This window comes from Copadichromis virginalis, linkage group LG3 (assembly GCF_057382275.1).
Source record: "Copadichromis virginalis isolate Kocher_CV1m ecotype Utaka linkage group LG3, C_Virginalis_male_GT1.1, whole genome shotgun sequence".
NCBI classification, from domain to species: domain Eukaryota; kingdom Metazoa; phylum Chordata; class Actinopteri; order Cichliformes; family Cichlidae; genus Copadichromis; species Copadichromis virginalis.
The window spans coordinates 11,850,841-11,878,240 of record NC_140620.1 but is presented as its reverse complement, the minus strand read 5'-3'; the positions used below and the strand labels follow the sequence as shown (position 1 = coordinate 11,878,240).

The window sequence follows — 27,400 nt, the reverse complement described above, 5'->3', positions numbered from 1 at the left end:
CAAATCTGGAACACCGGCTCTTTTGTCTCCCAATGGCTCTTTATTATCATTCGTGGCCTCATATTTTAGTCTTACCTGGCAAATACGAGTGCTTTGTGTGTTGATAAACCCTTTTGCATTGTGTTTTTTTATGAGAAGCCTTATAATTGCCTAATGCTGTGTATTTGTTCTGTTACAAATGCAGGCATTCTTATTTCTGTTTAACATTTTAATATAACTTTTAATTTATACAAAAACAAAACACTGCAAATGAATCCGCAAAACAGGAGTTTTAATGAAAATAATTTCATTGTGTCTGAAGGTAATATTGATGCGTGTATGCATTTGTAGGACCTGGATACAGAGACTTTTATAATCTTGACAAATCTTGAATTTCGACTCATAATGATCCCCCAAAAGGGAGTCAGTATGAGGAGAAAACAAAAGCTCCATAGCACATAAAGAAGCACAGATATCATCACACTATAACACCATGAAACTGATGAAATACATTCATTCTTTTATCCACATCCCACGATTTGGATGTACCAAACTGCATGAAATAAACAACAGCACCACCATAAAAGCCACGACTACGAGAGAAAAAGTAGTTGCTGCTGCTGTCAGCCTCCGAAGCAAGTTTGACCAAAATAAATAATAAATAAGAGACATAAACTTTTCTCTTTGTTTTTCGTAACACACATGTTTGTGTTTAGTTCACTTCAGACTGCTCTGGATCATAATTATTTACATGTTTGAAAATAACAAAAGATATAAATAATAATAATAACAGAAATTGATGTTTTCAGTCAGTTACTATGGTGACATAAGAGGTAAAAGGCAACTTTCTGATTCTGAAAACCCAACAATTTGACTTTATAGATAACGACTGTGTTGATGTGATCATGTGGTTTGTAGGATGCTCCTCTTCCTCAGAGGATCCACCTGTGCTTCCTCTCCTCTCTCCTCCACCTGTTACAGTGAGGGAACGTCCTCCATGATGGAGGAGCTGCTGGAAAGTGCTGAGAGTTTCCTCCAGAGTGAGACCTCTGTCACAGTTCAGAGGATCTACGGCAGCAGAGACCTTCATGGACACTAAAAGTCTCAAACACACAACAACAACATCACACTGACTCCACTCTGACATCACTGATCAATAATCAAAGAACACACAGATCAAACTGATTGATCAGCCATCAGAGGAGTCGGATCAATGGAGCTGCTTCTGTTCCTGATGTCCCCTGTTTGATCCTGGACCTGAACTCTCCCTGCAGAGGAGACACAACACAGTCAGACAGGAACTAACAATAGAATATAATAGAATAGAATTCAACTTTATTGTCACTGCACATGCACAGGTACAGGGCAACGAAATGCAGTTTGCATCCATCCAGAAGTGCTTTAGTGATATAGATATATTACAATATATATTAGCAATAGTATAGATATGTAAGTATATTACAGAAATGGGTCTATTATGGTATGTTATAATGTACACGGTATGAAGTATGTTGTGAATATTCTATAACTATAAGTATGTACAGGCTGTAGTGAGTACAAGCTATGTACAGGCTATTGTGGAGCAGGGAAATTATTTTACTGCTATTGTTAAATAATTATTATCATTACCATTGCATTAATAATATAATCTGGAGTTTATATTGCATTCAGAGGTTGAACAGTGTGTGTGTCTTTCAGAAAGACTAAGTCACAGGCTGACAGGAAACAGGCTTGCAGAGAGTTTGCAGAAGTGAAAGCAGAAAGTTATTTTGAGCAGCAGGCTAAGACGAGGCTTTAACAATGTAACAGATAGCTTTAAGAAGGCCTTAAGATGTTATGCATACAGTTATTATGTTAACCTTGTATTTCAGGTGCAGTTATAACTATTTTATACATATTGCATATCTGTGCTTATTAAAGAGTTGGTGCTCGGTCAATTAATTGGAGGTTGTAAGCTTTGTTCGGCGCGATGTCCGGACAATCTATTGTGCAAGTGACTTGGAGCTATAGAAGGTTAAAACTGCGTACATGCTTACAAAACACTTATATCAGGTCATTTTATATTAAGGTTTTAGTAGAGGTTCTTGGTTAAAACATTTATTTAGTAGATGACATATACATAGTCTCAGTTAGGTTGTAACACATAAGGATGAGCCTCTGTTCTGGTAAAAGGTCAGAAGTGCAACAGGTGAATTGAGAAAGAGCATTTGAGGACGAGACACAGACAGTTAGTAGGTGAAGAGGTGACACAGAGAGCATGTGAGGTCGTGACACACACACACACACACGAGTTAGATTTATTTAGAGGAGAGAGAGATTAGTCATGTCTGGATTGTAACGGCGAAAGTGTCTCGGTAAAAGAGGAACAAGACAAGAACTGAAAGGTAGACAGGAAGTGCCAGCCATGAAAATAGAAGATGATGTTCTTTCGAACGGTGGTAAAAGTCATTGTAGTTTTGATATTGACGTATGTCTATATCCTGTCTGTGACGCATGAAGGGGCGTCAGTAAATCAAACCCTGATGCTATAAAAATCTGTGTATGCTTTGATTAAGTCGAAGACCACTTGCTGTCTGCGTACAGAGTGTTCTTCCCACACGTGTGTATTCATTAAAATCAATTGTTTGACCAAGAGCTTCTGGACCATGGGTGGTTTGTACTCTCCTTCCTCAATATTTGAACCTTAACACTATGTACAGGATATAAATATGAAAAACTATACAGAATATGAAATAAATAACTTTACAGAAATCTGAGATATACAGTTATACAGAAATGGGAACTATGCAAGTTGTAAACAGTTGTAGGGTTAAAGATTATTGAATGTACAGAATGATTATTTACACAGAGCTATACAGTACAAGTACAGCTATACAAGAAACAAACAAACAAACCTTTGACTCTGAGCTGCACTTTTTTGTATCTGCTGGTTCTCCCGTAGACTTTACATCTGTATGTCCCACTGTCTCTCTCTGTGGGCTGTTTCAGGGTCAGACTGAGGTCTCCAGTTTTCAGCGGGTTTTTATTCATCTCTGTTCGGTCTCTGTAAACCTGGTCCTGTTCTCCAGCCTGGTCTGAAAACACGTGGACCTTCCTGTCATGAATGTCCCACCACACCACTTTAGCATCTGCAGGAAGGTCTTTCTTGGTTTGAAAGGGCAGCTGGACAGACTCCGCCCCCTCCTCCACCTGCACCTGACAGACTGAGAGGACAACAAACAACATGAGCTGTGAGGGAAAATTTCTCTTTGAGCTGACACTGTTTTCTTCCCTCTCATATGAGATTAATGAAGCTTGGACTTTACTGCCTGTCCATGTCTCAGTGTTTTGTACTGTTGTTCACAGCTGATGATTACGTGGATGCACAGGTCCTCTTCTGCTTATCATGCCTATGGTGTGCCAAAAGGTTCAGTTTTGGAGACTCATACTATTTCTGTTATATACGTTCCCGCTTCACCAGATTTCCGGCACTTTGACATTACTTGTTACACAATGCAGATGACATTCAGTTGTACATCTCTTTTTTTGATGTTAAGTTAAAGATGTGGAATTGATGCTTAGACCATTAAAAGTAGGATTGCTGAGAATCTTCTCCAATGTAATAACGAGAAAGCAGAAACAGATTCACTTAAGAAAGATTTCCAAGTAGAGTTTCTTTGTGTTGGGCGTCCTTGTCTAGATTATTGTTGTATTTATTGTTGTACAACCTCGCTGGGATGTCTGCAGATCAGCTTCAGAGTTCACTTTAAGATTTTGCTCTGACAGTTTCTCCTTCAGCTTCATGCTGAACGATTTCCAAACTGTTGCCGATCAGTAAGCTCGATCTTTCCTAACTCACCAGGAGGATAAAGTATGGCGATACATTAGTGTTAAAAGGGTGATATGTCCATATTATGTACATCACATGTGAAAATCAAAGTATTATCTGACCTCTAACTTTAAGCTCCACCTGTTTCTTCATCAGGGTGTTTCCCTGTCCGTTGTAGACGGTGCAGGTGTAGGTCTTTCCATCCCAGTCAGTGGGGTATGTCAGGGTCAGACTGAGGTCTCCAGTTGTCAGCAGGTTGTTTTTCATCTCTGTTCGATCTTTGTAAAACACAAACTGTTCTTCAAGGTTGCCAGGTCTGTTCTGCCATATGTGAACCTTCCTGTGTGAACTGTCCGTCCACTCCACTTTAGCGTCTTCAGGCAGATTAACTGTGGCTTTGCAGGGCAGCTGGACCGACTCTACACCTGAATCCACCACCTCCACCTGGGGGACTGAAACAACAACAGAGCACTGAGCACAATAAGTTTTGCACTGAAGTTAAATATTTGTAGTTAAAACATGTTTGACTGATTCCCCTGAAGCTGCCTTTGATGTCCAATCAGCAGCAGAGCTGGTTTCTAATGAACTCAGTGTCATTTTAGAATAAAAGCTTTATTTGCAGTCTTTGAAAGACAATGATACTGCACTTATTATCACAGAGGTGTCCTATGAAACAAGGTCGACATATCCATACTTTCTTTGTTTTAGCTGGATCAACAAAATCTAAATCCTGTTTTTCTTCACAGCAGTTGCAGGTAAACTGCAGCAACAATGCGACTCAGACAGTTTCTCTGTAACTGCAGGGCTTCCTGCGCTGCTGTTAGTCAGACACGGATCAACAGGTTGTGGATAGAAAGCAGATTCCTTCAGCAGAGGATCCATATCACACGTGAAGCATGTCGTCGGGAAACAATCAGTGAAAATGGGACACTTTGAGCCTCAAACTCTGAACATGACCTGCTGCAGACCAGCTGATGTGTTCAGTTACCATGGAGATCTATTTTTATATTACACACAAACACATATGTACATACATATACATATATAAAATGAAATTCGTGTTTAAAAGGTCACAGATGTGGATTATATGAAATATATGTGAGTTCTGAATATAAACACACGACTAACCTTTGACAATGAGCTCCACCGTCTTGCTCATGATTGGACGATTTCCTTCGTGGCTGTAGACCGAGCAGGTGTAGGTGTGTGTGTCTTTGTCTGTGGGGTATTTCAGGGTCAGACAGAAGTCTCCAGGTTTCAGCAGGTTCCTCTTCATCTCTGTTCGGTCTTTGTAAACCTCGTCCTGTTCTCCAACCTGGTCAGACACGTGGACCTTCCTGTTGGAAATGGAATTGTCCATCCACTCCACTTTAGCATCGTTGGGTAATCTGACCATAGCTTTGCATGGCAGCCGGACAGACTCCTCCCCTGAATCCACCACCACCTTGTAAACTGAGGGAACAACAAAGCACAACAGGATGGTCACATGACCTCCCTGTCCCTCCTTGTCTTCTAGTCTCAGTCAGATTGTGTCTCAGTTTGTTCCTGACTCGTTCTTTGGTAACTCGTCTGCAGCGTCCTGTAAAGTGCTGCAGACATGTTGGATGAAGAAGAACAGACAGACTGAGCCTCAGCCTGGGGCTGATGAATACCATGCCTGAAAGACTACTCAGGACTTCTGGGTTTTCATCAGAAAGGAAGACATTCAGAAGGCTTCAAGGCAATGAGAACATGTCGAATCCACTCAGCTCTGTCTAAGCTTTGAATTGGATCAGAGTTTAGGTTTTGTTAAAGAGAGAATCAATCTAGACTTCCTGCTTGATGTGCTGGTTTATGCAATTTACACTATAGTGAAATCACATTACCTCTGCCAGCAATGTTGTTGTGTTTAAATTCCACCAAGCCCAAAGCAGCATCAGCAGATTAAAGCAGAAACATGCATATACAATAACACTGCGTACCCTGAGCTTGCTCGGTACAGCTACATCTATCACTACAGCCGTCTTCTTCTGTTTGTCTATCACCACTATATCCAGTTGGTAAGTCCCACAGGATCTTAGCTCGGTCATTCTCCACCACCCTAGGAGAATTTTGACCTCGGGACTTCCAGGTTATACTCGGCACAGATGTTCCTGTACACTATGCCGGCCACTTGGTTATGGCGTTCCATGTATGCCTTGCCTGCTAGCATCTTGCACCCTGCTGTTATGGCTGGATTGTCTCTGGGGCATCTTTACACAGCCTGCACCTGGGGTCTTGCCTGGTGTGATAGACCCCAGCCTCTATGGATCTTGTGCTCAGAGCTTGTTCCTGTGCTGCCATGATTAGTGCCTCTGTCCAGCTTTGTCCAGCCACTGGTAGGACCTTCTCAATTTGTTATCATCTGACTACATTTTTTGGCAGTTGGTCAAGTCTGTGCGTATTTGGTTGGCAGTTTGCAAGGCCTCAGACATTGACAGCTTGCTGGACTTCTTAGGCACCTTCTTGTAGCACCTTTCTGCAGCTCCGATACTTGGCTAACCTCCCTCCGTGCCACCTTGATCTTGTGGGTAATTCTTTCTCTAATGGTTAAAATTGTATTTGTGAAGAAATTGATGAAGTTATCACCATTAACACTAAATGAATGGTTGTCTCAAGAGTGCTCTGACTTTTTGTCAGATGTCAAAGGTTTACGGAGTTCCTTTTTATAGAGCCACAAACCAGTGTTTGATCCCCGGCAGGTGTGTCGCAGAGTGGGGAAAAGAGGTTTGAAAAATGTGCAGACACCTGCTAACGCTCGGCATTATGGGTAGTGTAGTAGAAGAAACTCACCTGACATGAAATACTGCCGCAAATGAAAAAAAAGACCTCCAGAAACCCCAAGAACAACCAGGAGAACCAGGAGACCCACTAAAACTTTGGACCAGGATGGAAATGGTTCTGTGGAGAAGCATAAAAAAAGATTTCTGACCTGTATCTAGAAAACTGACCTCTGACCTCAACTTACAGCACTGACCTTTGACCTGCAGCACTACTTTCTGTGTCAGGATGTCTTTGTCCCTGTAGATGGTGCAGATGTATCGTCCCGTGTCTTTCACTTTGGGGTGTTTCAGGGTCAGACTGAGGTCTCCAGTTTTCAGCAGGTCTTCACTCATCTTCGTTCGGTCTCTGTAAACTTCTTCCTGAGTCATAAGGTCATCATTTCTGTTAGAATACTCATGGACTGTGATGAGTCCGAGGTCAGAGCGAGTCCACTCCACTGTGGTGTCCTCAGGCAGGTCAGATGTTGTTGTGTTGCAGGGCAGGATGACAGACTGTGACCCTTCCCTCACCGTCACCTCCACCTGCTGGTCTGAGAGAACAAGAAACCAAAGTGTCAACTGTAAAAGTGGCAGCAAAATTCCTCTGAGTGTTTTGTGCTGGGTGATGCATAGAATGTCATTTATTTACATATTTACAGAAATATGTGTGGTACTGGAGAACTGGAGAACTGGTGCCAGAGGAACAACCTCCTTCTAAACGTCAGTAAGACAAAGGAGCTGATAGTGGACTTCAGCACTAAGCAGGAGAGGAACTACCAGACCCCCGTCATCAACGAGTGCCCAGTGGAGAGAGTGGACAGCTTCAAATACCTCGGAGTTCACATCACGCAGGACCTGTCATGGTCCTGTCACATCAACACCGTGGTGAAAAAGGCCCGACAGCGTCTCTACCACCTCAGACGCTTGAGAGACTTCCAACTGCCCTCCAAGGTGCTCAGGAACTTTTACTCGTGCACCATAGAGAGCATCCTGGCGGGAAACATCTTAACCTGGTTCGGGAACAGCACCATGCAGGACAGACGAGCTCTACAGAGGGTTGTGCGGTCAGCTGAGCGCACCATCCGCTCCGAGCTCCCTGACCTGCACTCAATCTACAGCAGGCGGTGCTGGACCAAGGCCAGGAAGATCGTGAAGGACCTCAGCCATCCCAACAACAGACTGTTCTCTCTGCTGAGGTCAGGAAAGCGATTCCGCTCCCTGAAGACCAACACAGAGAGACTGAGGAGGAGCTTCTTCCCGCAGGCGATACGGTCTCTCAATCACACCACCACACAGTACTGACCCACACATATGGTTCTTACACACACACTGGACTTTCTGGACATTGTTTTTGCACAACACTGGTCACTATATTCTTCATTTCCAGTTAATACTTGTACAGCTGCTGTTATTGTGTATATATTTATTTATATCTAGATTTCTTCATACATTCTTATATAGTTCTATATTGTGTATTTTGTTGTACAGTTATTTTATTTTCAACTTTAATTTATATATTTTATCTTATTCCTTCCCAGTTAAATTTACCCTTCATTCTAATTTGTGTTGTACAGTTATTTCATTTTTAACCTTAATTTATATTTTATTCCTTCCTAGTTAAATTTACCCTTTTTAATTTTTCATATTTATTTCCTATCTTATTCATAGCCTTTCCTTTTTTGTTCTCTTTAGGTCACGAGCAGTTGTCCAAGCATTTCACTACATATCGTACTGTGTATGACTGTGTACGTGACAAATAAAATTTGAATTTGAATTTGAATTTGTAAACACAGCCCTCTGCACACGAGCTGACATGAGTCTGTCACATTTTCCAGAGGCTGCAGCAGTTCTCTGCAGTCATCTCCTGCTTTGTTGTTCGTGTTTCCTCTGAGGTTACATCTGTGCTAAATGATGCTGCGGGTTTCATCTGTATTTTTACAAGACTTTGGGAATTAATTTGCGTCAGTTTGACCTCTGACCTTTGACTAGAGTATTGACCTGTAATTACAGCAGGTGTTGGGCTTGTTGCTGACCTTTGACCTGCAGCTGGATGTCTCTGAGTCTCCGTTCTTTCCCTCCAGCACTGATGGAGCAGGTGTAGTTGCCGCTGTCAGTCTTTGTGGGTTTCCTCAGAGTGAGGCTGAAGTCTTTAATGATGAAAGCGTAACGATTCATTGATGTGCGTCTGCTGTAACGCTGGTTTTGTCCTCTAACATCGTCTCCTCCTTCTCGTCGTTGATGTACAGATTTGGGATCGAGGTCACTGCAAGTCCACATCACTGTGGTGTCCTCAGGTGTAATACCTGAGAAAAGACAGGGCAGCAGGACAGACCTTTCCCCCTCACTCACCTCCACCACCACAGCCAGAGCATGCTGGGAAACTGAGGACACACAAAGAGAAACTCAAATCAAATACATGTTGTGGGTTTGACCCAGAGTTTAAATGATGAATGAAAAGTGACATAGTCGGAAACCAGATGTACAAACACACAAATGACCAAAACATAAATAAAATCTAGAACTTAATTGCCCTTTATTGTTTCAATTTGTAAATAACTAGAAATTTGTTAATTCAAGCATAATTAGAAATTGATATAATCTGTGAGTATCAGGCCATTGGTGCACATTCAATTCAGTTCAATTTTATTTATATAGCACCAAATCACAACAAAAGTCGCCTCAAGGCGCTTTATATTGTACAGTAGATACAGAGAAAAACCCAACAATCATATAACAGATTTGATTCTGTAGGAGCCATAACTAAATGTATTGAATTTTTGATGATCACTGGGTTTTCATTTGTTTGGTTGCTATGGTGATGTGTAATGGGAGTCACATGGGTGCTAGCGGTGGCATTAAGAGAGCGTTGTCAGTCTGTCTTTCACTGGTTTGATTTTGACAGAGGGCTGGGTAGCCGTAGTTTTTGTTGACCGCAGCACAACGAGTTTCCCCTTAATTGTTGCGTTAGAGCCTGTGATGTTTTATTGCTCTGTAAACTTTTCAAGCACTTTAATAAACAAGTAAGCAATTCCACCTCTCGCATTATTGCGTAAAGTTGACAGCGCATCAGGCAAATAGGCAAGCTCAGTCCCCGGCCTCTAGCGACTGAGGAAGTCGCTACAGATTCAATGCAGAGAGGTCTATTAACACATAGTGAGTGAGAAAGGTGACTGGAAAGGAAACACTCAGTGCATCATGGGAATCCCCCGGCAGCCTACATCTATTGCAGCATAACTAAGGGAGGATTCAGGGTCACCTGGTCCAGCCCTAACTATATGCTTTAGCAAAAAGGAAAGTTTGAAGCCTAATCTTAAAAGTAGAGATAGTGTCTGTCTCCTGAATCCAAACTGGAAGCTGGTTCCACAGAAGAGGGGCCTGAAAACTGAAGGCTCTGCCTCCCATTCTACTTTTAAATACTCTAGGAACAACAAGTAGGCCTGCAGAGCGAGAGCGAAGCGCTCTAATAGGGTGATATGGTACTACAAGGTCATTAAGATAAGATGGGGCCTGATTATTTAAGACCTTGTATGTGAGGAGCAGGATTTTGAATTCAATTCTGGACTTAACAGGAAGCCAATGAAGGGAAGCCAAAACAGGAGAAATATGCTCTCTCTTTCTAGTCCCTGTCAGGACTCTTGCTGCAGCATTTTGGATCAGCTGAAGGCTTTTCAGTGAGTTTTTTGGACATCCTGATAATAATGAACAGTCCAACCTGGAAGTAATAAATGCATGAACTAGTTTTTCAGCGTCACTCTGAGACAGGATATTTCTAATTTTAGAGATGTTGCACAAATGGAAGAAAGCAGTCTTACATATTTGTTTAATATGTGCGTTGAAGGACATGTGCTAGTCAAAAATGACTCCACGGTTCCTCACATGCATTTAGGTTTTTAATATATTGTGTAATTAGTATTTTTTCAGGTTTGTCCGCATTTGTAAAATAGTTTTAGATCGCAGGAAAACCACACAGCAGAGCAGGGAAGACAAGAGGTGTTTGCTTTCTGATGACCGACAGCAACACACTGACCTCGTGTCGTTTTCTCCAAACATTGTTAATAATCACATGCGACTTAACGCTTATCAGCCCTGCACTCATGTCTCATATCAGCGTCGCCCACGCACACTGAGCTACTGTAGCACATAGCTACTGTGGTTAGTTAGTGTCTCTTGCTAGAAACTTTCACCTGAAAGCCCGCAGTCTGTTGGTCCTAGGCCTCTCAGACATCGTTCACACACTCGCTGTTTTCCGGGAATGAGTGAATTTGTGGCGCTGTGCTGTGACTGAGTGCAGGTTAAACAGGTAAACGGAGCTCAGAGAGTTTCTTACCGCTCAGGAGGAGAAACAGCAACATCTTCATCCTCCTTTATAAACCACAGCAGCCACAAAGTCCGGTAAGCCTGGATAAAGCAGAGCTCCCACACACGCCTCACTGTTCCTGGAACTTTGTGTTTTGTATGTGAGGGGAACGCCCCGCCTTCCTCCAGCTGTAACTACTGACAGCTGCTGGTGTGTTCCAGGAAAAACACGACAAACAGGATTTGTTTTGCTTCTCAGCACGTAGAACCATCCAAACGCCTAAATGCATAAGAACGCCTTTACTTTTGTTTGTTGCAGCACAGTCACAGACTGAGCACTGCTGTGTGTGGTTTACACAGCGACTCACGCAGCTGATGCAGGCCTGATTCAGAACCGCTCCTTACAATCACTGCTGCCGTCTTTGATGGTTAAGTCGGGGTTGGTGGGGCTGCTCCGACTTGGAAATCTGAGTTTATGGGGAAGTTTCAGGTTCAAATTTTTACAGGACGTTTTGGCTCAAGAATAGTTATTAAAGGTTAAGTTGGCTATCCTGTTATGTCATAGGTTAAAACGAACTCTTGAATCTTTTGAGTGCATTTTGTGTAATTTTCCTGTTGTTGTGCGTGTCTGTGGATTCAGAGCATGTCACAATCCACACGACAGGTTCATGCATGTTCCACGTTCACTGTGTCTTTGTGACATCTAGTGGACATTTGAAGATGCTACACAGAACAGTGCAGGGACAAAACCAGTCAGGTAACGTGCTCTAAAAATAAAATAATGCAACACGAAATAGAAAGCATAAATTAACCGCAGAGGAAGTCCCGTTACTGTGCAGACAGATGTGGAAAGAAAGCAGTTTGTTACTGTATGACACAGTAACACTGGCTGTGATGGAGGCTTCTCCAGACACTTGTCACTTGCTGTAATGAGTTTCTGTTTTTGTTTTGCTTATTGCACCCATACACATTTACATGAACTTAAACAGTAACTCTGAAACGCATCATATTCGTTTTTAATCTGAATCTGATTCATTCATTCCACTTTTTTATCTAATAAAATCACTTTAAGCTCCTGTGCGTTTAACTGAAGTGTTTTGTCACTTATTTAAAGCTTGGCTGTCACTTTGTCCTGGTTGTTCAGGAAAAAGAACTGTGTGGGATCTCTCTAACCCGGGTACAAACTTTTAAGGCTTACCAGTGCTTTACCTGGGCTGCAGGGGGCGCTGAAATTCACACAAAATAATGAAATCTGTAACTCATTATATTACGTTTGATATTAATTAGCAATACATGCGTTCTTTTACTCATAACCATTTTACTTAGCTACCATCTCATGATTTGGGTTTACCCCACTGCATGAAATAAACACTGCGCCACCACAAAAGCCACTGCAAGAGAGAAAAAGTGGCTGTTTGGCCAAAATAAGTAATAACAATAGTTTTTCTGCAGCAACACTTGTTTGTCTTTAGCTCACTGATGGCAGCAGATGGCAGCGAGCATTAAAAGCACGTACAGAGATTGAAGTTCTTAATCATCTACTGTAAACTTGTAAGATTTTAAATTCAAAGCCTTTTTAAAAATCATGTTGTTTTTATCACACAGTGAACAGTTTATTGTAGATTTCATTCTTCATGATTTTAATGAATAGTGACAGGAAACAAAAGTAAAATCAAAACAAAATGAATTCAGAGACAAGAAGATAATAACAGAGACGAGGACAAAGAGATGAACACAACAAGGTGAGACGGGAACATCCAGGAAAACATCGACTGGGAAAACAAATCTAACGGTTAAACAAAAAACACTATAAAAAGTAAATAATAATAAAAAAGTTTATTCAGAAAACATTTTCAAAGCCATTGTTACCAAGTGCTTTCCGAAAACATGAACATGAACAAACATGGAAAAAAATTATGAATCAGTTAAACTTGCCTGTCAAATTTGAATAACTTATAATTTAATTACAAATAAATCAATAAAATACAAACGAAAATTCAAACATGGCCCCAAACCCGAGGACCAGGACAAAGACAGACGACATACAGACCACAGGTCACGTTCTTAAAGTGATCACAGGTCTGCTTTGGTAGAGAGCGACCTTCAAACTGGAACATGTTCCTGTGATACCGTCATGGTGGCTTACTGATTATTTACATGCTGGAAATAAAGAAAAACAGAAATAATAATAAGCAACAGAAATGGATGTTTTCAGTCAGTTACTATGGTGACATAACAGGTAAAAGACAATTCTGAAAACCCATCAATGTGACTTTATCATAAACAACTCTGGTCATGTGATCATGTGGTTGTAGGACGCTCCTCTTCCTCAGAGGATCCACCTGTGCTTCCTCTCCTCTCTCCTCCACCTGTTACAGTGAGGGAACGTCCTCCATGATGGAGGAGCTGCTGGAAAGTGCTGAGAGTTTCCTCCAGAGTGAGACCTCTGTCACAGTTCAGAGGATCTACGGCAGCAGAGACCTTCATGGACACTAAAAGTCTCAAACACACAACAACAACATCACACTGACTCCACTCTGACATCACTGATCAATAATCAAAGAACACACAGATCAAACTGATTGATCAGCCATCAGAGGAGTCGGATCAATGGAGCTGCTTCTGTTCCTGATGTCCCCTGTTTGATCCTGGACCTGAACTCTCCCTGCAGAGGAGACACAAGACAGTCAGAGACACACACACACACACACACACACACACACACACACACACACACACACACACACACACACACACACACACACACACACACAGACAGTTAACAAATTAACAAACCTTTGACTTTGACCACCGCTGCTTTGTATCGGTTCATCTTCCCATAGACTTTACAGCAGTATCTCCCACTGTCTCTCTCTGTGGGCTGTTTCAGGGTCAGACTGAGGTCTCCAGTTTTCAGCAGGTCTTCATTCATCTTCGTTCGGTCTGTGTAACCCTGGTGCTGTTCTTCAGGCTGGTCAGAGCCGTTCTCATACACGTGGACCTTCCTGTCATCAGTGTCCCACCACACAACTTTAGTGTCTTCTGGCAGGTTTTGTGTGGTTTTGAAGGGCAGATGAACAGACTCCGCCCCCTCCTCCACCTCCACCTGACACACTGAGAGAACAAGAAACACAACATGAGCTGTACAGACAGCAGCAGGTTTTCAGAGTTGAAGAATCAGAATCAGAGCCCGAAGTGAGAACTCTCTCCCGATACGTGTCACTTTCAGTCAAATTTCTTCCAGACAAACTGGATCAGACATTGTCTGTTGGAATCTTGCCCATATTAAGAAATAAAAATACAAGGTTGTCTCATCTAACCAAGCTTTGTGCCCCACTAAATGGTTGGAGCTACAGCTGCAGTGATTTCAACACTGCACCAGTCCATTGTGGAGAACCACAATGGAGAACCAGAGGTAACCACAAAAGTAAAGCTGTAGACCAGTCGTTCTACGTCCGTACCCTCACTCACTGGACACTGGGGTTAGCAAGGTCTGGGCTTAGCTTTTCTGCTGCTGCACCTGTAACCTGAACCCAGATGAGCAGAAGAAAATGGATAGATGGAAACTCACACATATTGGAAACACACACAAAGACACACAGACACTGCATCACTGGCCTCTGACTTTCAGCTCCATTTGTTTCTTCATCAGGATGTTTCTCTTGTTGCTGTAGACATTACAGGTGTAAGTATGGTTGTCCCAGCCCGTGGGGTATTTCAGGGTCAGACTGAGGTCTCCAGTTTCCACCAGGTCTTCATTCATCTTTGTTCGTCCGCTGTAACGGTGATCCTGTTCTTCAGGCTGGTCAGAGCCGTTCTCATACACGTGAACTGTCCTGTAAGAACCATCCTTCCACTCCACTTTACCATCTCGAGGCAGATCAATTATGGCTTTGCAGGGCAGCTGGACAGACTCCACCCCTGAATCTGCCCCAACCTGAGGAACTGAGAAGACAAAGCACAACATGAGCACTACAAACAGCAGCACCAGCACTTTTTCTTCGACTGGATAAGAAGTAACATTTACAGTCCTACACACCTGACTGTTTCTTAAAGAATTCAGTGTTTTTGTCATCTGGCTGGAGTCACTGCTTTATTATACTTTAATATGTCTTTGAAAGGGAATCAAGATGTCCAGTGCAAGAAAATCTGAACATGTTCATGCAACTTCAACATATCCAGAGTTGCGTTTGCGTTCAACCAAACCTAAAACCTGGAGGTGATCATGTCTGTCACAATGGTGATTATCAACCCTCTGTTAACTAGGCTTTCTGTTTCATTTATTCACATTCATTTGCAGATTGTCATAAAGAAGTTGCCCTTTCTTCACAATATGTGTCGTTCTAAATGAAAGATGGTCATTACAACTGGTAATCAAGTTTTAACAACGGAAAATGGATAAAACGTTACAATTTGACCATTTACATAATTCCACTGTAAATCACCAAATCAAACAGTCGTTCATTTCAATCTAACTAATAAAGGAAATAATTTTCTTATAGACACAAGCTTTTAATATTCTAATTCCAAGAGCAAATGTGAAGGTTCTGTCTGGTACTGGTTCAAGTTTAATATTTCATTTATGTTTTTTGTTTGGTTGTTCGTTTAAAACTATACTGAGTAAAATACACTAAAATGTATTAGGCCAGGTACATATATTGTTTTAGACTCCACCAGATCAAAGAAGCTTTCTTTTTGGATTAAGCTGATTTTCACCTCAAAGTTCTGCACATAATGTAAATAAATATGTAATGATAAAGTGAAAAATGTTTGCCTGAAATTCTTGAAAAAAAATTATATATATATATAAGGTCTTTGTCCTTCAAGCTTGTACAGATTCCTGGAAAAGTATTTGTACTTCACTACTTCCCACCTCTGCTGGACGTATGTTATAGAATAGATGCTTGTAGTATAAAAAATGTCCTGTGTTGCCTCATTTGATTTCATTCAGAGAAACAGATCTCAATAACATTGTTCTCACCTCTGACATGTTTGTACAGCACTGACCTCTGACTTTCAGCTCCACTTGTTTCTTTTTCAGGATGTTTCCCTCCCTGCTGTAGACGGTGCAGGTGTAGATGCCTCTGTCCCAGTCTGTGGGGTATTTCAGGGTCAGACTGAGGTCTCCAGTCTTCAGCAGGTCTTTTGTTAACTGTGTTCGGTCTCTGTAATGCAGGTCCTGTTCTTCATACCGGTCAGAGCCATTCTGATACACATGAACCTTCAATATGTTTCTGTCCATCCACTCTACTTTAGCATCATCAGGCAGGGAAACTTTGGTTTTCATGATTAGCTGGACAGACTCCTCTCCTGAATCCACCTCCACCTGAGGGACTGAGAGAATAGGAAAACACAAGATGACTGGATGAAGTGAAATATTAGCAGTCCAAACCCGTTTGACTGATTCCAGTCTGAAATATGTCGCATTGCTCCAGTGATCAGAGACAGTGTTGTGAGCTGATTGTTTATTTAAGAATTTGGTGTTACTATAATACATCCAGAGTCAAGTTCAATATATCCAGTACTCTGTTTGTGTAAGTGAAACAACAAATCTAAAACCCCAGTTGGAGATCATATTTATCAGGATGCTGATTTAAGGCTTTATCTATTAACAAGAATTTCTGAATTTAAACTCTGAGCTCATTTACATTAAAGGGGGAGTCTAAAGCATCATGTGACTCTTGTTCTGCACTAAATGAAGCGATGGAGTGGCGCCTCCTTCAGGCAGAGAAACAGCTCATGGAGAGAAATAATTATTAGAGCAAAAACAAGAGTGGAGCTGCAAATAAGGCCGAGAGGAACGCTGCAGAAAACTGTTCATGTGTGAATTCATCACTTCATAGATTTCTTTGAGCACTAAAATCAGAGCTGCTTCTATTTCTAATATGACAGCTGTACATTAGAGCTGCAACACTTTAAATGTGAGCCATAAAAACATGATACTCTACAAGTGCATTCAGCTCTGACACTGTCACATCATGAAGGAGACGTGGAAATCACTTTGTTACACAAATCAAAGTCAAATCAGTTCTATTGATGGAATATTGTGTGATCAATAGACTGATCAGTTTCTAATCTGTCATCTATCAGCTGGAAATCCAGCATGTCAAACAGACAGGCAGCAGATTAGGACCAAACACAAACACATTGAGACTTTTTCTTCATCAGCAGTTGCAGGTAAATTGACCCTGAAACTCTGAACATAACCTGTTGCAGACCAGCTGATGTCTTAACCATCAGTTACCATGGTGGTCCACTCAGGAGGAAAACATAAAAATTTATAGAGGGTGCTCTAGTCCTATGACTGTGTCTAGCTTCTTTCATTCAGTCACCTGTTGCCCTAACCTGGATTGACACAACCAATGAAACAATAATTTTCGTGTTCAAAATTCAAGGAATGAAAGTTGTTTCACATACTAGGACTGAGGTTGACTGAAACAGCACCACTGAATGATTGCAGCCATTCCCCAACTCTCTGTGAATGATACTCATGGTTGTTGATCAACTGTCATGAATATTTGCATATTAATGATGAAGGAACTGACCTCCCAGCTCATTGTTTCTTCAGTGGGCTGGTTTCAGTCATTATGCAAATGTACTGTTTATAAGATTTGGGGAAACCTGCAGTCAGCTGAGACTGAAGAAGTCACTTGGATGAGTGACGAAACGTTTCTCCCACAAAACGCTGCGTCCAGATGAACAGAATCAACTTTTGGAGATTTACTTACCTGGATGATTGAGCATGCATCAAGATGAATAAACAAAGAAGAGCAGATTATATAAACGTTAATTAAAACTGCATTTTACATTTCATGCAATAACCTGCTGATATATTTTGAGATTTTTACAATAATCTGATGCTGATCACTAAGCTCTACCTTTGCTGACTTAGTTATGCAAACAGCTCAGACTGAAGGAGGTCACAAATGTCATATGAAAGTACGTTCTAACCTGTAACTTACACAACACTGACCTCTCACTTTCAGCTCCACTTGTTTCTTCCTCAGGATGTTTCCCTCCTTGCTGTAGACGGTGCAGGTGTAGGTGTTTGTGTCTCCCTCTGTGGGATGTTTCAAGGTCAGACTGAAGTCTCCAGGTTCCAGTAAGTTTCTCTTCATCTTCGTTCGGTCTCTGTAAAACTCGTCCTGTACTCCAAGCTGGTCAGAGTCATTCTGATACACATGGACCTTCCTTTTGTCTCTGTCCTCCCACTCAACTTTTGCATCTTTCAAGAACTTAACTGTGGTTTTGCACGGCAGCTGGACAGACTCCACCCCTGAATCCACCACTTTTTGGTAACCTGAGACAACAAAGCACAACATGATGACATCAGCAGCAGCTGTGATGGTCACATGACCTCCCTGTCCCTCCTTGTCTTCTAGTCTCAGTCAGATTGTGTCTCAGTTTGTTCCTGATGTGTTCCTGACTCGTTCTTTGGTAACTAGTCTGCAGCGTCCTGTAAAGCGCTGCAGACATGTTGGATGAAGAAGAACAGACAGACTGAGCCTCCACAGTCGGCCATGTCTCACACACATCAGCACAGAAACCATGAAGATCTCATGTGAACACAGTCAAATCACCATCGAAATTATGGGTAGAGCAGTGTGAGGGACTCACCTGACTTGAAATAGGGACGAAAATAATATAAAAGACCTCCAGAAACCACAAGAAGCAACAGGAGAACCAGGAAACCTGCGATACCCACCAGAAGGCTGGCCCAATATGCAAATTGTTCTGTGGAGACATTTTATATGAAAATAAATAGGACTTCTGATCTGTATCTGCAGCACTAACCTCTGACTTGTATCTACAGCAATGACCTTTGACATGCAGCACTACTTTCTGTCTCAGGATGTCTTTGTCCCTGTAGATGGTGCAGATGTATCCTCCACTGTCTCTCTGTGTGGGGTTTTTTAAGGTCAGATTGAGGTCTCCAGTTCTCAGCAGGTCTTCATTCATCTTTGTTCTGTTTGCGTAAAGGTCGTCCTGAGTCATAGGGTCATCTTTTCTATTTGGATAAGCATCCACCATTATGAGTCCGAGGTCAGAGCGAGTCCACTCCACTGTGGTGTCTTCAGACAGGTTAGGTTTTGTGCTGCAGGGCAGGATGACAGACTTTGACCCTTCCCTCACCGTCACCAGTTCCTGCTCATCTGAGAAGAAAAGAAACCACTGTATTAACACTAGTAATCCTTCGGGTAACTAGAGCATGAATGAGTATCTACATTCCTGACCAGTGACTCTGTCCAGCAACCTTTAATAATGTATTCTCGGGGGGGGGGGGGGGTTTAATAGTAAATAAACAGGTTAGCATAAAAACTCTGATTCTGATCAAGATTCTGATCACCCAGAGTTTGTAAATGTTTGTAAATGTATGTGTTTTCTGTTCCCCCCCAACTGACATGAACACATAGACTTCTGAGCAGAATCTGTAGGACCTAAATGCTAATTTGTACAATCATATTTTCTTCTGCTTGGTTGTTCATGTTTTTCTCTCTCCACTTAGGTGTTAGGTCTGTGCTAAAGGTTCCTGCTACCTGATAAAACATCAGTTAGTGTATCGTAGTTAGTACATCAGTTTGACCTCTGACCTTTGGCTACAGTACTGACACATGACCTGTAATTGAAACTGGTGTTTGGATTTATTGCTGACCTTTGACCCACAGCTGGATGTCTCTAAGTCTCCGTTCTTCTCCTCCAGCACTGATGGAGCAGGTGTAGTTGCCGCTGTCAGTGTTTGTGGGTTTCCTCAGAGTGAGGCTGAAGTCCTTTGTAATGAAAGCGTATCGATTCATTGATGTGCGTCTGCTGTAACGCTGGTTTTGTCCTCTAACATCGTCTCCTACTTGTCGTCGTTGATGTACAGATTTGGGATCCAGGTCACTGCGAGTCCACATCAATGTGGTGTTGTCAGGTATAAAACCTGAGTACAGACAGGGCAGCAGGACAGACCTTTCCCCCTCATTCACCTCCACCACCACAGCCAGAGCATGCTGGGAAACTGAGGACACACAAAAAGAAACTCAAGTCAAATACATGTTGTGGGTTTGACTCATTGTTAAAATGATGGAATACAAGTAGCATCATCTTCTGGGACAAGTTTAACAAACAGACAAAAAAATCAAATTTAATCAAAAACACTGAAGTAAATGAAATAAGCTTTTAATCTTTAGAGTCAGTAATACAATCACCTAGCAAGATGTAATACTGTTGATTTTAGATCTAACATCTCGTATGTTTCTGGCAGCATCCTTTGTTATTTGTGCAAAAAACATAAGATTGTTCCATCAACCTACTGCAAAAACCAAAATGTAAGTTTCTTAAATAACACGTGTTGTTTAAAATGTTAAACACATTTTAAGACACCAGATCAAAGCACACACTCAATGTTTCGATTTAGTCTCTTCTGGTTTCAAAAAACACTATTAATACCACTACTTATGAAATAACAATAGTCCCATGGGCTTGTACCAGGTCATTGCTGTGTGGGTTTTTAACATTTTCTAAGCGGTAGAACGTGAGATATTTAGCTTTTCCACTACTGAAACAGTTTCTGCCATTACTGCTGTGTGAAAATGGGTTTGATAATAATTTCAAAGGATTTACCAACAAAAGAAAATCACGTCTGGGTGTCATTAGGCACCCCCTCTGTTCAAGGATGGTCATTCACAGTGGACATAGATGGCTTCTTTCACTCCTCTTTCAAACCGGTCTTGCTCCGTGGAGGTGGTTTTTCTATTTAGTGCCTATGGTAGGACTATGGTAACAGTCAGAGTCTCTAAGTAAGCGTCAGCGGGGGGTGCAAATTTCAGGTTGTCTCAGAGACTTCTCCAATAGTGCTTACCAGTAAATTTAAATTGCGACAGATCATCTATAGGGGCCAGAATGGGTTTTTTGGTTATTGTTCTGACTCACATTTGTAACCATGGTAATATCAATTTCCGGTAATTGTTACAATGGATGTGGTTTCACCTTACTTCCATGATTACTCCACAGGTGGCAGGAGAGTGAGGCTTAGATATTTTGTATTGAGTTCTATTCTCATCACTCTTACATCACGGACTGATTTCAAAGTGATGTTTTCTGCCATTCATGTCCACTGCTGTGAACGTGCCACCGTAAAGAGCTCAATTTAGCCTCTCAGCGGCCTTCTACACTGTCGGCATTGCCATTGCTACACTGACAATTGTTTATCAAAAATTAATAGTCTGTCTCTTAATTCAAATATGCTGCTAAGAACTGCTGGTGTTTCAGATTAACAGGTATTGTAGATTAAATGGTGTTAGTCCAGCAGGTGTACAGCAGACTTGCTTAGTTTTAGGACCGATGACTGATATATCCATCCATTCGCTTCCGCTTATCCTTTTCAGGGTCGGGGGGTGGGGGGGGGGGGGGGGCTGGAGCCTATCCCAGCTGTAATAGGGCAAGAGGCGGGGTACAGTCTGTCGCAGGGCCAACACACAGGGACAGACAACCATTCACTCACACATTCACACCTAGTGGCAATTTGGATTATCCAATTAACCTATCCCCACAAGCTGCATGTCTTTGGACGGTGGGAGGAAGCCGGAGTACCGGAGGGAACCCACGCAAACACGGGGAGAACATGCAAACTACACACAGAAAGACCCCGGGCTGATGGTGGAATTGAACTCAGGACCTTCTTGCTGTGCGGCAACAGTGCTAACCACTGTGCCACCGTGCTGCCCCGTGAAATGAACAATATTTTATCTTTAAATAAACTGGTCTGTGCTTGTTGTTTTTAAAACACACATCAGTCTGCTGACACTTTGCCCCTGTTAGGCCCTTAAAAAATGCACCCTTTAAAGGCTCTAGGGACCAAAAATTGTCCCAGGGCCTTTTAAGGGTTTTAAACAAAATAATAGTGTGACTTTACCTGGGACTACCATGCTAAAGAGCAATAGAGGTGTCTGCGCTGATCTGTGCTCATAATTTCTCCAACGTTAAACTGTTAGGTAAATATTGCTGCTCTTACTAGTCTTTACACACACTTTCCTGTGATGCGAGGATGGTCTTACCCGCAACTACAGGACACATTTTATATTGTCTGCACAAAAGTGGATGTCAGTGTGCTTGTGCTGTGCTGTCAGTGTGCCAGTCTAACCAGACTAACCTGTGACATACCTACGATGGGATTCATTCTGACCAGATTTCAGCTCAACACTTCGTGTTTCATGTTCAACATATCAGACATACCTCTGCGACTGCTAAATTAGGACATAAATAAAATGTCATCACATGATCTGGCAGAAGGTGTTAATAGGTGAACTGGAGATTTATATTTCTGTACATTCTTTACCAGTACTTTAATACTTTAGTCACTGACCAGCCGCAGACGTGGGCATATGTCTGCATCCCCGATGCTAACCAAGCCTACCTTCGGATATGAGCGAGAGGCAGAAAACATAACCCATACTGGCTCGGGTCAGGTGTGGGCTACTGGAACAAGAAGGCATAAGTGAGCAAGCGATGAGAACAGGGTGCTGTTTGTGCTACTACACAAATAACCTAAGTGGAAGAGGACCTCTGGAATCTCTGATATCCTGGAACCATGCATGTAGAGACCATCTATCTAACATCTGTGTGGCACAAAGAGACGTCAGGTGGAACCAGAGATCTCAATTCTGGACTCATCAGACCAAAGCACAGATTTCGACTGGTCTAATGTCCATTCCTTGTGTTTCTTAGCCCAAACAAATCTCTCCTGCTTGTTGCTTTTCCTTAGTCATGGTTTCTTAGCAGCAATACAACCATAAAGGCCTGATTTATGCAGTCTCCTGTTGACAGAAAGCAAGTCAACCAGTTTGAAAACTATGAATGAAATGAGCGCACATTTCTGTGTTTAAAAGTGATCTGTGGCCATCTGCCTGGGGGTTTGGGTTAAACACACTGAGTGTGAGCTCACTTAAGCTGAAGTGTTGACAACAGAGAAAGAGAAAGCAAAACTTGCATTCCCGGACTTTTTTTCCTTTTCGGTTTAGATTTAATCACAAACGTCTTTCATACTTGCTGGTATTTTTTGCTTTGTCAAGTGTAAAATAAAAGAGAACCAATATATATCAATCTGTAAAAATGTTGCCCTAGTGTCGCGGTCCTGGGTCGTGGGTGACCCACTGTTTTTCAAACATTGACCCACAACACACAGCAGTCGTAATACAAGTAAAAACTTAAGCAAAACAAACAAACAGTTTGCATGTTTCCAGGAATCTGATTTATTCATAGGACAGTACAACAAACACAGAAAGCAAACACACACACACAGCAGCTGATTGTAATATGAGCTCATCTGAAAGGCACCAAGAAGAATCCAGAGATTTGAAAGTTGCTGCTTTGGATTGTTAGTTTGATCTGAATCCAGTGTTTGATGGAAATCTCCTCCTGCTGCACTTCAACACATTAAAGAGAGAGAGATGAAAGAAAAGCTGATGATGAGAGCAGAGAGAGGAAGGTGTACTTACCGTGCAGGAGGATCACAAACACCACAAACATCTTCATGTTCCTGTCAAACTCAGAGACTCTTTAAAAGCCCTTCAGGACATCAGCTCACAGCAGCTTCACTTTCCTCTGCTGATCATCTACTGACACTCTCACACTGCTTCACTGTCACAGCTCAGAGTTCAGCTTCACACTTTGTTAAAGCACATCTGTGGAATGAAGTCTGACCGGCCACAGATCAGACGTTTGTGAGAACGGAGGCAGTGATTTGCTGGTTCACCTGTGGGGGCGTGGCTAACAGAAAAGTGGATGAACAGGATGGAAAGTATGAGGAAACGGAACGCCTCCTCATAACTGAAAAGTTTGTGCTAAAATGAAAGAAACTTAGTTTCATCAGACTTTACCTTTAGCCTATTTAGTGGAAGTTAATATTCAGAAGATTGTATTTATGAATATCTGAAACACTGCGTGTGTGAAAAGAGAGGGAGAAAACTGAGAGGTCAGATATTTGCTGATCTTTAAAGCTCAAAATGAGGAATTATTCACCAGGTGGCCTTTATGACAGGAGAGGAGTTTGGATTCAGCAGCTCTGAGCCTGATACTGAGGTGGACAACTCCAACATACCTGATAACCTGTGGAGTGTGAAAAGGAGTACCACGGTACATTTCACCCTGCCCACATACTACTTCTATGTTTTGTCCTGGTTTGGAAACAGCATGCTGTCGTCTGAGCAGAGGAGGCCTGAGGCAAACTCCTCAACACCAAGTTAGCTGCCCATCAATGAGGTCATGTTGCTGTTTCAGGGCTTCATCTGGATTCCTGCTGATTTAAAGTCTCTGTGGGTTCATGTGAAATAAAGATCTGACATGATAACCTGGTGTTATGTGGCCTGAACCAACAATCCAGCAGAGGTCAGGTAAGCAGGGCACTGTGGCAGCCGTCACTCCTGAAGTGGACTCTAAACAGCTCTGTGTGGACTGTGATAAACCAGTATTCAGAGCGTCTAACGACACAAACAGAAGTCTGCATTATGGATCTGCTGCTTTCACAGGACAACAGCAGAGAGCTGCACAGCAGGATTATTCTGAGGCCTCGAGGATCACAGAGGAAAACAGGACATGATTTATGTAAGTATGGGGGAAAGCTCAGTGTGGTCATCACCAGGCACCACTGATAATATTCTTATTATACAAAGAAAATGACTTCAGTAAAAGCAAATATAACTCTCAATTATTAAACATAAGCTGTTAGTTTTAACTGATGAGGTTTCAGTGAATGTAGTGGGATTTATTTATTTTTATATGCAGCACAAACTGTTCTAATCCAATTTATCTTGTTACATCGGCGTAGAGGAGGAAGATGTTTTTGTCTGTGTGCAAACAAATTCACATTTTAATGTGTGAGACAGTTTGTTTCTGCAGGCTCTGAGGCATTTAATGAACCAAAGGACAGAAACAAAGCGTAGACATACATGCCAAAGTTTCTGTCAAACTTTTTAAATTGGTCCTAATTTTAATTCTCTGTGACGTTATGAAGTTTAAAAAAATCTTAAATCGAACTTTCCTGAAGCCCACATTCAGCCCCAAACACATCAGAAGCATCAGAAACACCACAGAAGAAGAAGAACACTGATCAAATGAAACCTTATCAAGTTTTTATTTCACAGTTTATAAAATTACAAAAATGTAAAAATATCAGATTTGGCCTCATCTGTAGTCCCTGTGCAGACCAACCAATAAATGAAGAGAAACAGTAAACGTGGTCAGTCTGTGGGCCACTCCTGTCTGTGCTATTGTTGTACCATCTACCAGCCAACATACAAAGAGCTGAAGTGAAACTGAGTGATCTGCAGTTTTTTTTAGATTTCTCCTGCTTCCCTATTCTGGCACACATGGCAACCAGTCTGCTTGCAGTCAATGAACAGCACCATCCACGTCCATTTTCAGTGGGTGGATACAGGCAGTATAATGGGAAAATAAATGATCCGTATAACGGAGTGAAGTGAGATTGAAGGGTCAGAGCTGTCTGAATTCTCTAAATACCAACAAAAGAGTCCTCAGTGCTTTTGTGCTGTCCCACACTACACAGCAAAGCAAAAGTGATTCTCTGCTCAGACGACATTTAAAGTGCATCAGCAGCATTTTTGAAATGCTTTTTGTTCTTGTTGTGCTGAAGCACAGTCAGATTTCTCTACTGTTGACTCTGATTGTAAAGAAGTATAACAGGACCATCAGGTCTCCAGTTGCCCGTGTCCACAGAGATTGTAGTAAAGGTTGAGTTCAGGAGATTTTCTCTCTGCACATTAAGTTTCTTCAAACAGTTCTTTCTGTAAATGTCAGTAAAAAGTACTTCAGCATTTAGATGCAGTGTTGAAGTCTTTGTCACGGTGTGAGCCATATAGACCTCACTGGTGTGGAGTTCAGTTGCTATATACAGGTGGAGTGAAACAGTGACTAAGTGTAGGCAGTGATAACAATGATCACATGGGAATTAACTACACAAGTATACTTGGGACTGGGGTAATATGTACAAGGGTAAGGCAGAAATACACAGTGAACTGGATTTACTATGGCGCACACTTGGCTAAAGATTACTGCTTTGATGTTACTCTGGTGAAGACTGTGATTGTGAGCAAAGTTTTTACTTCACAGTTTATCATTATAAAAATACAAAATGTAAAAAATATCAGTCTTGACCTCTGTGTGCAGATCCAACTAATAAACAAAGAGAAATAATCAACAGCTCACACTGAGTGAAGCTGGTCACAGGTCAGTTTGAGACAAACACCTTTAATACGTTGACACCATGATTGTGACTGAAGTGAAGGCACGCTTACATTAATGTGATGCTGCAGATATTTTTTAAAACTGGTATTTTTCCAAGTTAGTTTAAAAAAAAAATCTCTCATGGTAAATGGCCTGTATTTATATAGCGCTTTACATATCCAGTCATCCACCCATTCACGCACACATTCACACACTGGTGATGGCAGCTACATTGTAGCCACAGCCACCCTGGGGCGCACTGACAGAGGCGAGGCTGCCGGACACTGGCGCCACCGGGCCCTCTGACCACCACCAGTAGGCAACGGGTGAAGTGTCTTGCCCAAGGACACAACGACCGAGACTGTCCAAGCCGGGGCTCGAACCGGCAACCTTCCGATTACAAGGCGAACTCCCAACTCTTGAGCCACGATCATAATCAATAATAAATAAATAATCTCAAGTGCTGTAAATAAAATGAAAGTGCTGAGAGTTTCCTCCAGAGTGAGACCTCTGTCACAGTTCAGAGGATCTACGGCAGCAGAGACCTTCATGGACACTAAAAGTCTCAAACACACAACAACAACATCACACTGACTCCACTCTGACATCACTGATCAATAATCAAAGAACACACAGATCAAACTGATTGATCAGCCATCAGAGGAGTCGGATCAATGGAGCTGCTTCTGTTCCTGATGTCCCCTGTTTGATCCTGGACCTGAACTCTCCCTGCAGAGGAGACACAAGACAGTCAGACAGGAACTATGAAAATAACAAACAAACAAACAAACACACAAACCTTTGACTGTGAGCAACACTGTTTTGTATCTCTTGATCTCCTCTGTTTTGACTACACATCTGTATTCTCCACTGTCTCTCTCTGTGGGCTGTTTCAGGGTCAGACTGAGGTCTCCAGTTCTCAGCAGGTCTTCATTCATCTTCGTTCGGTCTCTGTAAAACTGGTCCTGTTCTTCAGGCTGGTCAGAGCCGTTCTCATACACGTGGACCATTCTTTCACCACTGATCTTCCACTGCACTTTGGCATCTTCAGGCAGGTTTTCTGTTGTTTTGAAGGACAGCTGGACAGATCCCACCCCCTCCTTCACCTCCACCTGACAGACTGAGAGGACAACAAACACAGGACAGACAGGCAGGTTCAGAGCTATAGAGAAATCTGTAGGACAATAATGTTTATTTTTATCTTTAAGGCTCACATAGCCCCATTATTGTATTTTATGCAATGACCTCACAAATTGTATCACACATTTGTTTCATTCTTTACTGCACAGAGATATGTTTTGTAGAATAGTTTTGG

The 27,400-nt window shown here is 42.0% G+C and overlaps 3 protein-coding genes across 3 annotated transcripts in view; all 3 read right to left on the bottom strand.

Moving 5' to 3' along the window:
- Positions 1-10: 10 nt before the first annotated feature.
- LOC146712787 (uncharacterized) lies at positions 11-11,008 on the bottom strand. The gene is made up of 8 exons (XM_085443876.1): positions 10,895-11,008; positions 8,601-8,948; positions 6,783-7,118; positions 6,599-6,706; positions 4,916-5,239; positions 3,910-4,239; positions 2,874-3,182; positions 11-1,247 (listed from the first exon to the last, which is right to left on the bottom strand). The coding sequence occupies exons 1-8, from the start codon at positions 10,923-10,925 to the stop codon at positions 1,156-1,158; spliced, it is 1,878 nt and encodes a 625-aa protein (XP_085300002.1). The 5' UTR covers positions 10,926-11,008; the 3' UTR covers positions 11-1,155.
- Positions 11,009-12,801: 1,793 nt separating this feature from the next.
- On the bottom strand, positions 12,802-23,535 carry LOC146712786 (uncharacterized). The gene is made up of 9 exons (XM_085444441.1): positions 23,343-23,535; positions 19,517-19,864; positions 18,684-19,016; positions 18,481-18,597; positions 17,837-18,163; positions 15,871-16,197; positions 14,482-14,808; positions 13,660-13,977; positions 12,802-13,528 (listed from the first exon to the last, which is right to left on the bottom strand). Exons 1-9 carry the CDS (start codon positions 23,377-23,379, stop codon positions 13,437-13,439), a joined length of 2,226 nt encoding a protein of 741 aa, XP_085300567.1. The 5' UTR covers positions 23,380-23,535; the 3' UTR covers positions 12,802-13,436.
- Positions 23,536-25,663: 2,128 nt separating this feature from the next.
- Positions 25,664-27,400, bottom strand: part of LOC146712785 (uncharacterized) — a 30,310-nt gene continuing 28,573 nt past the window's right edge. Inside the window, exons 10-11 of the mRNA XM_085444429.1 lie at positions 26,885-27,205; positions 25,664-26,814 (exon numbers count right to left, since the gene is read on the bottom strand). Of these exons, the coding sequence (XP_085300555.1) occupies positions 26,723-26,814; positions 26,885-27,205 (413 nt within the window). The 3' untranslated portion in view covers positions 25,664-26,722. The remainder of the gene's footprint in view (positions 26,815-26,884; positions 27,206-27,400) is intronic.

Bases quoted from the DNA above. Each gene is read 5' to 3' on its own strand.
- LOC146712787 (XM_085443876.1), bottom strand. From the start codon at position 10,925: ATGAAGATGTTGCTGTTTCTCCTCCTGAGCG. The intron at 6,707-6,782 runs GTCAGTGCTGTA...GCTTCTCCACAG, and splicing joins AGTAGTGCTGCAGGTCAAAG to AACCATTTCCATCCTGGTCC. The intron at 4,240-4,915 runs GTTAGTCGTGTG...TTGTTGTTTCAG, and splicing joins GGTGGAGCTCATTGTCAAAG to TCCCCCAGGTGGAGGTGGTG.
- LOC146712786 (XM_085444441.1), bottom strand. From the start codon at position 23,379: ATGAAGATGTTTGTGGTGTTTGTGATCCTCCTGCACG. The intron at 19,017-19,516 runs GTCAGCAATAAA...TTTTCTTCTCAG, and splicing joins CATCCAGCTGTGGGTCAAAG to ATGAGCAGGAACTGGTGACG. The intron at 13,978-14,481 runs GCCAGTGATGCA...TTGTTCTCTCAG, and splicing joins AATGGAGCTGAAAGTCAGAG to TGTGTCAGGTGGAGGTGGAG.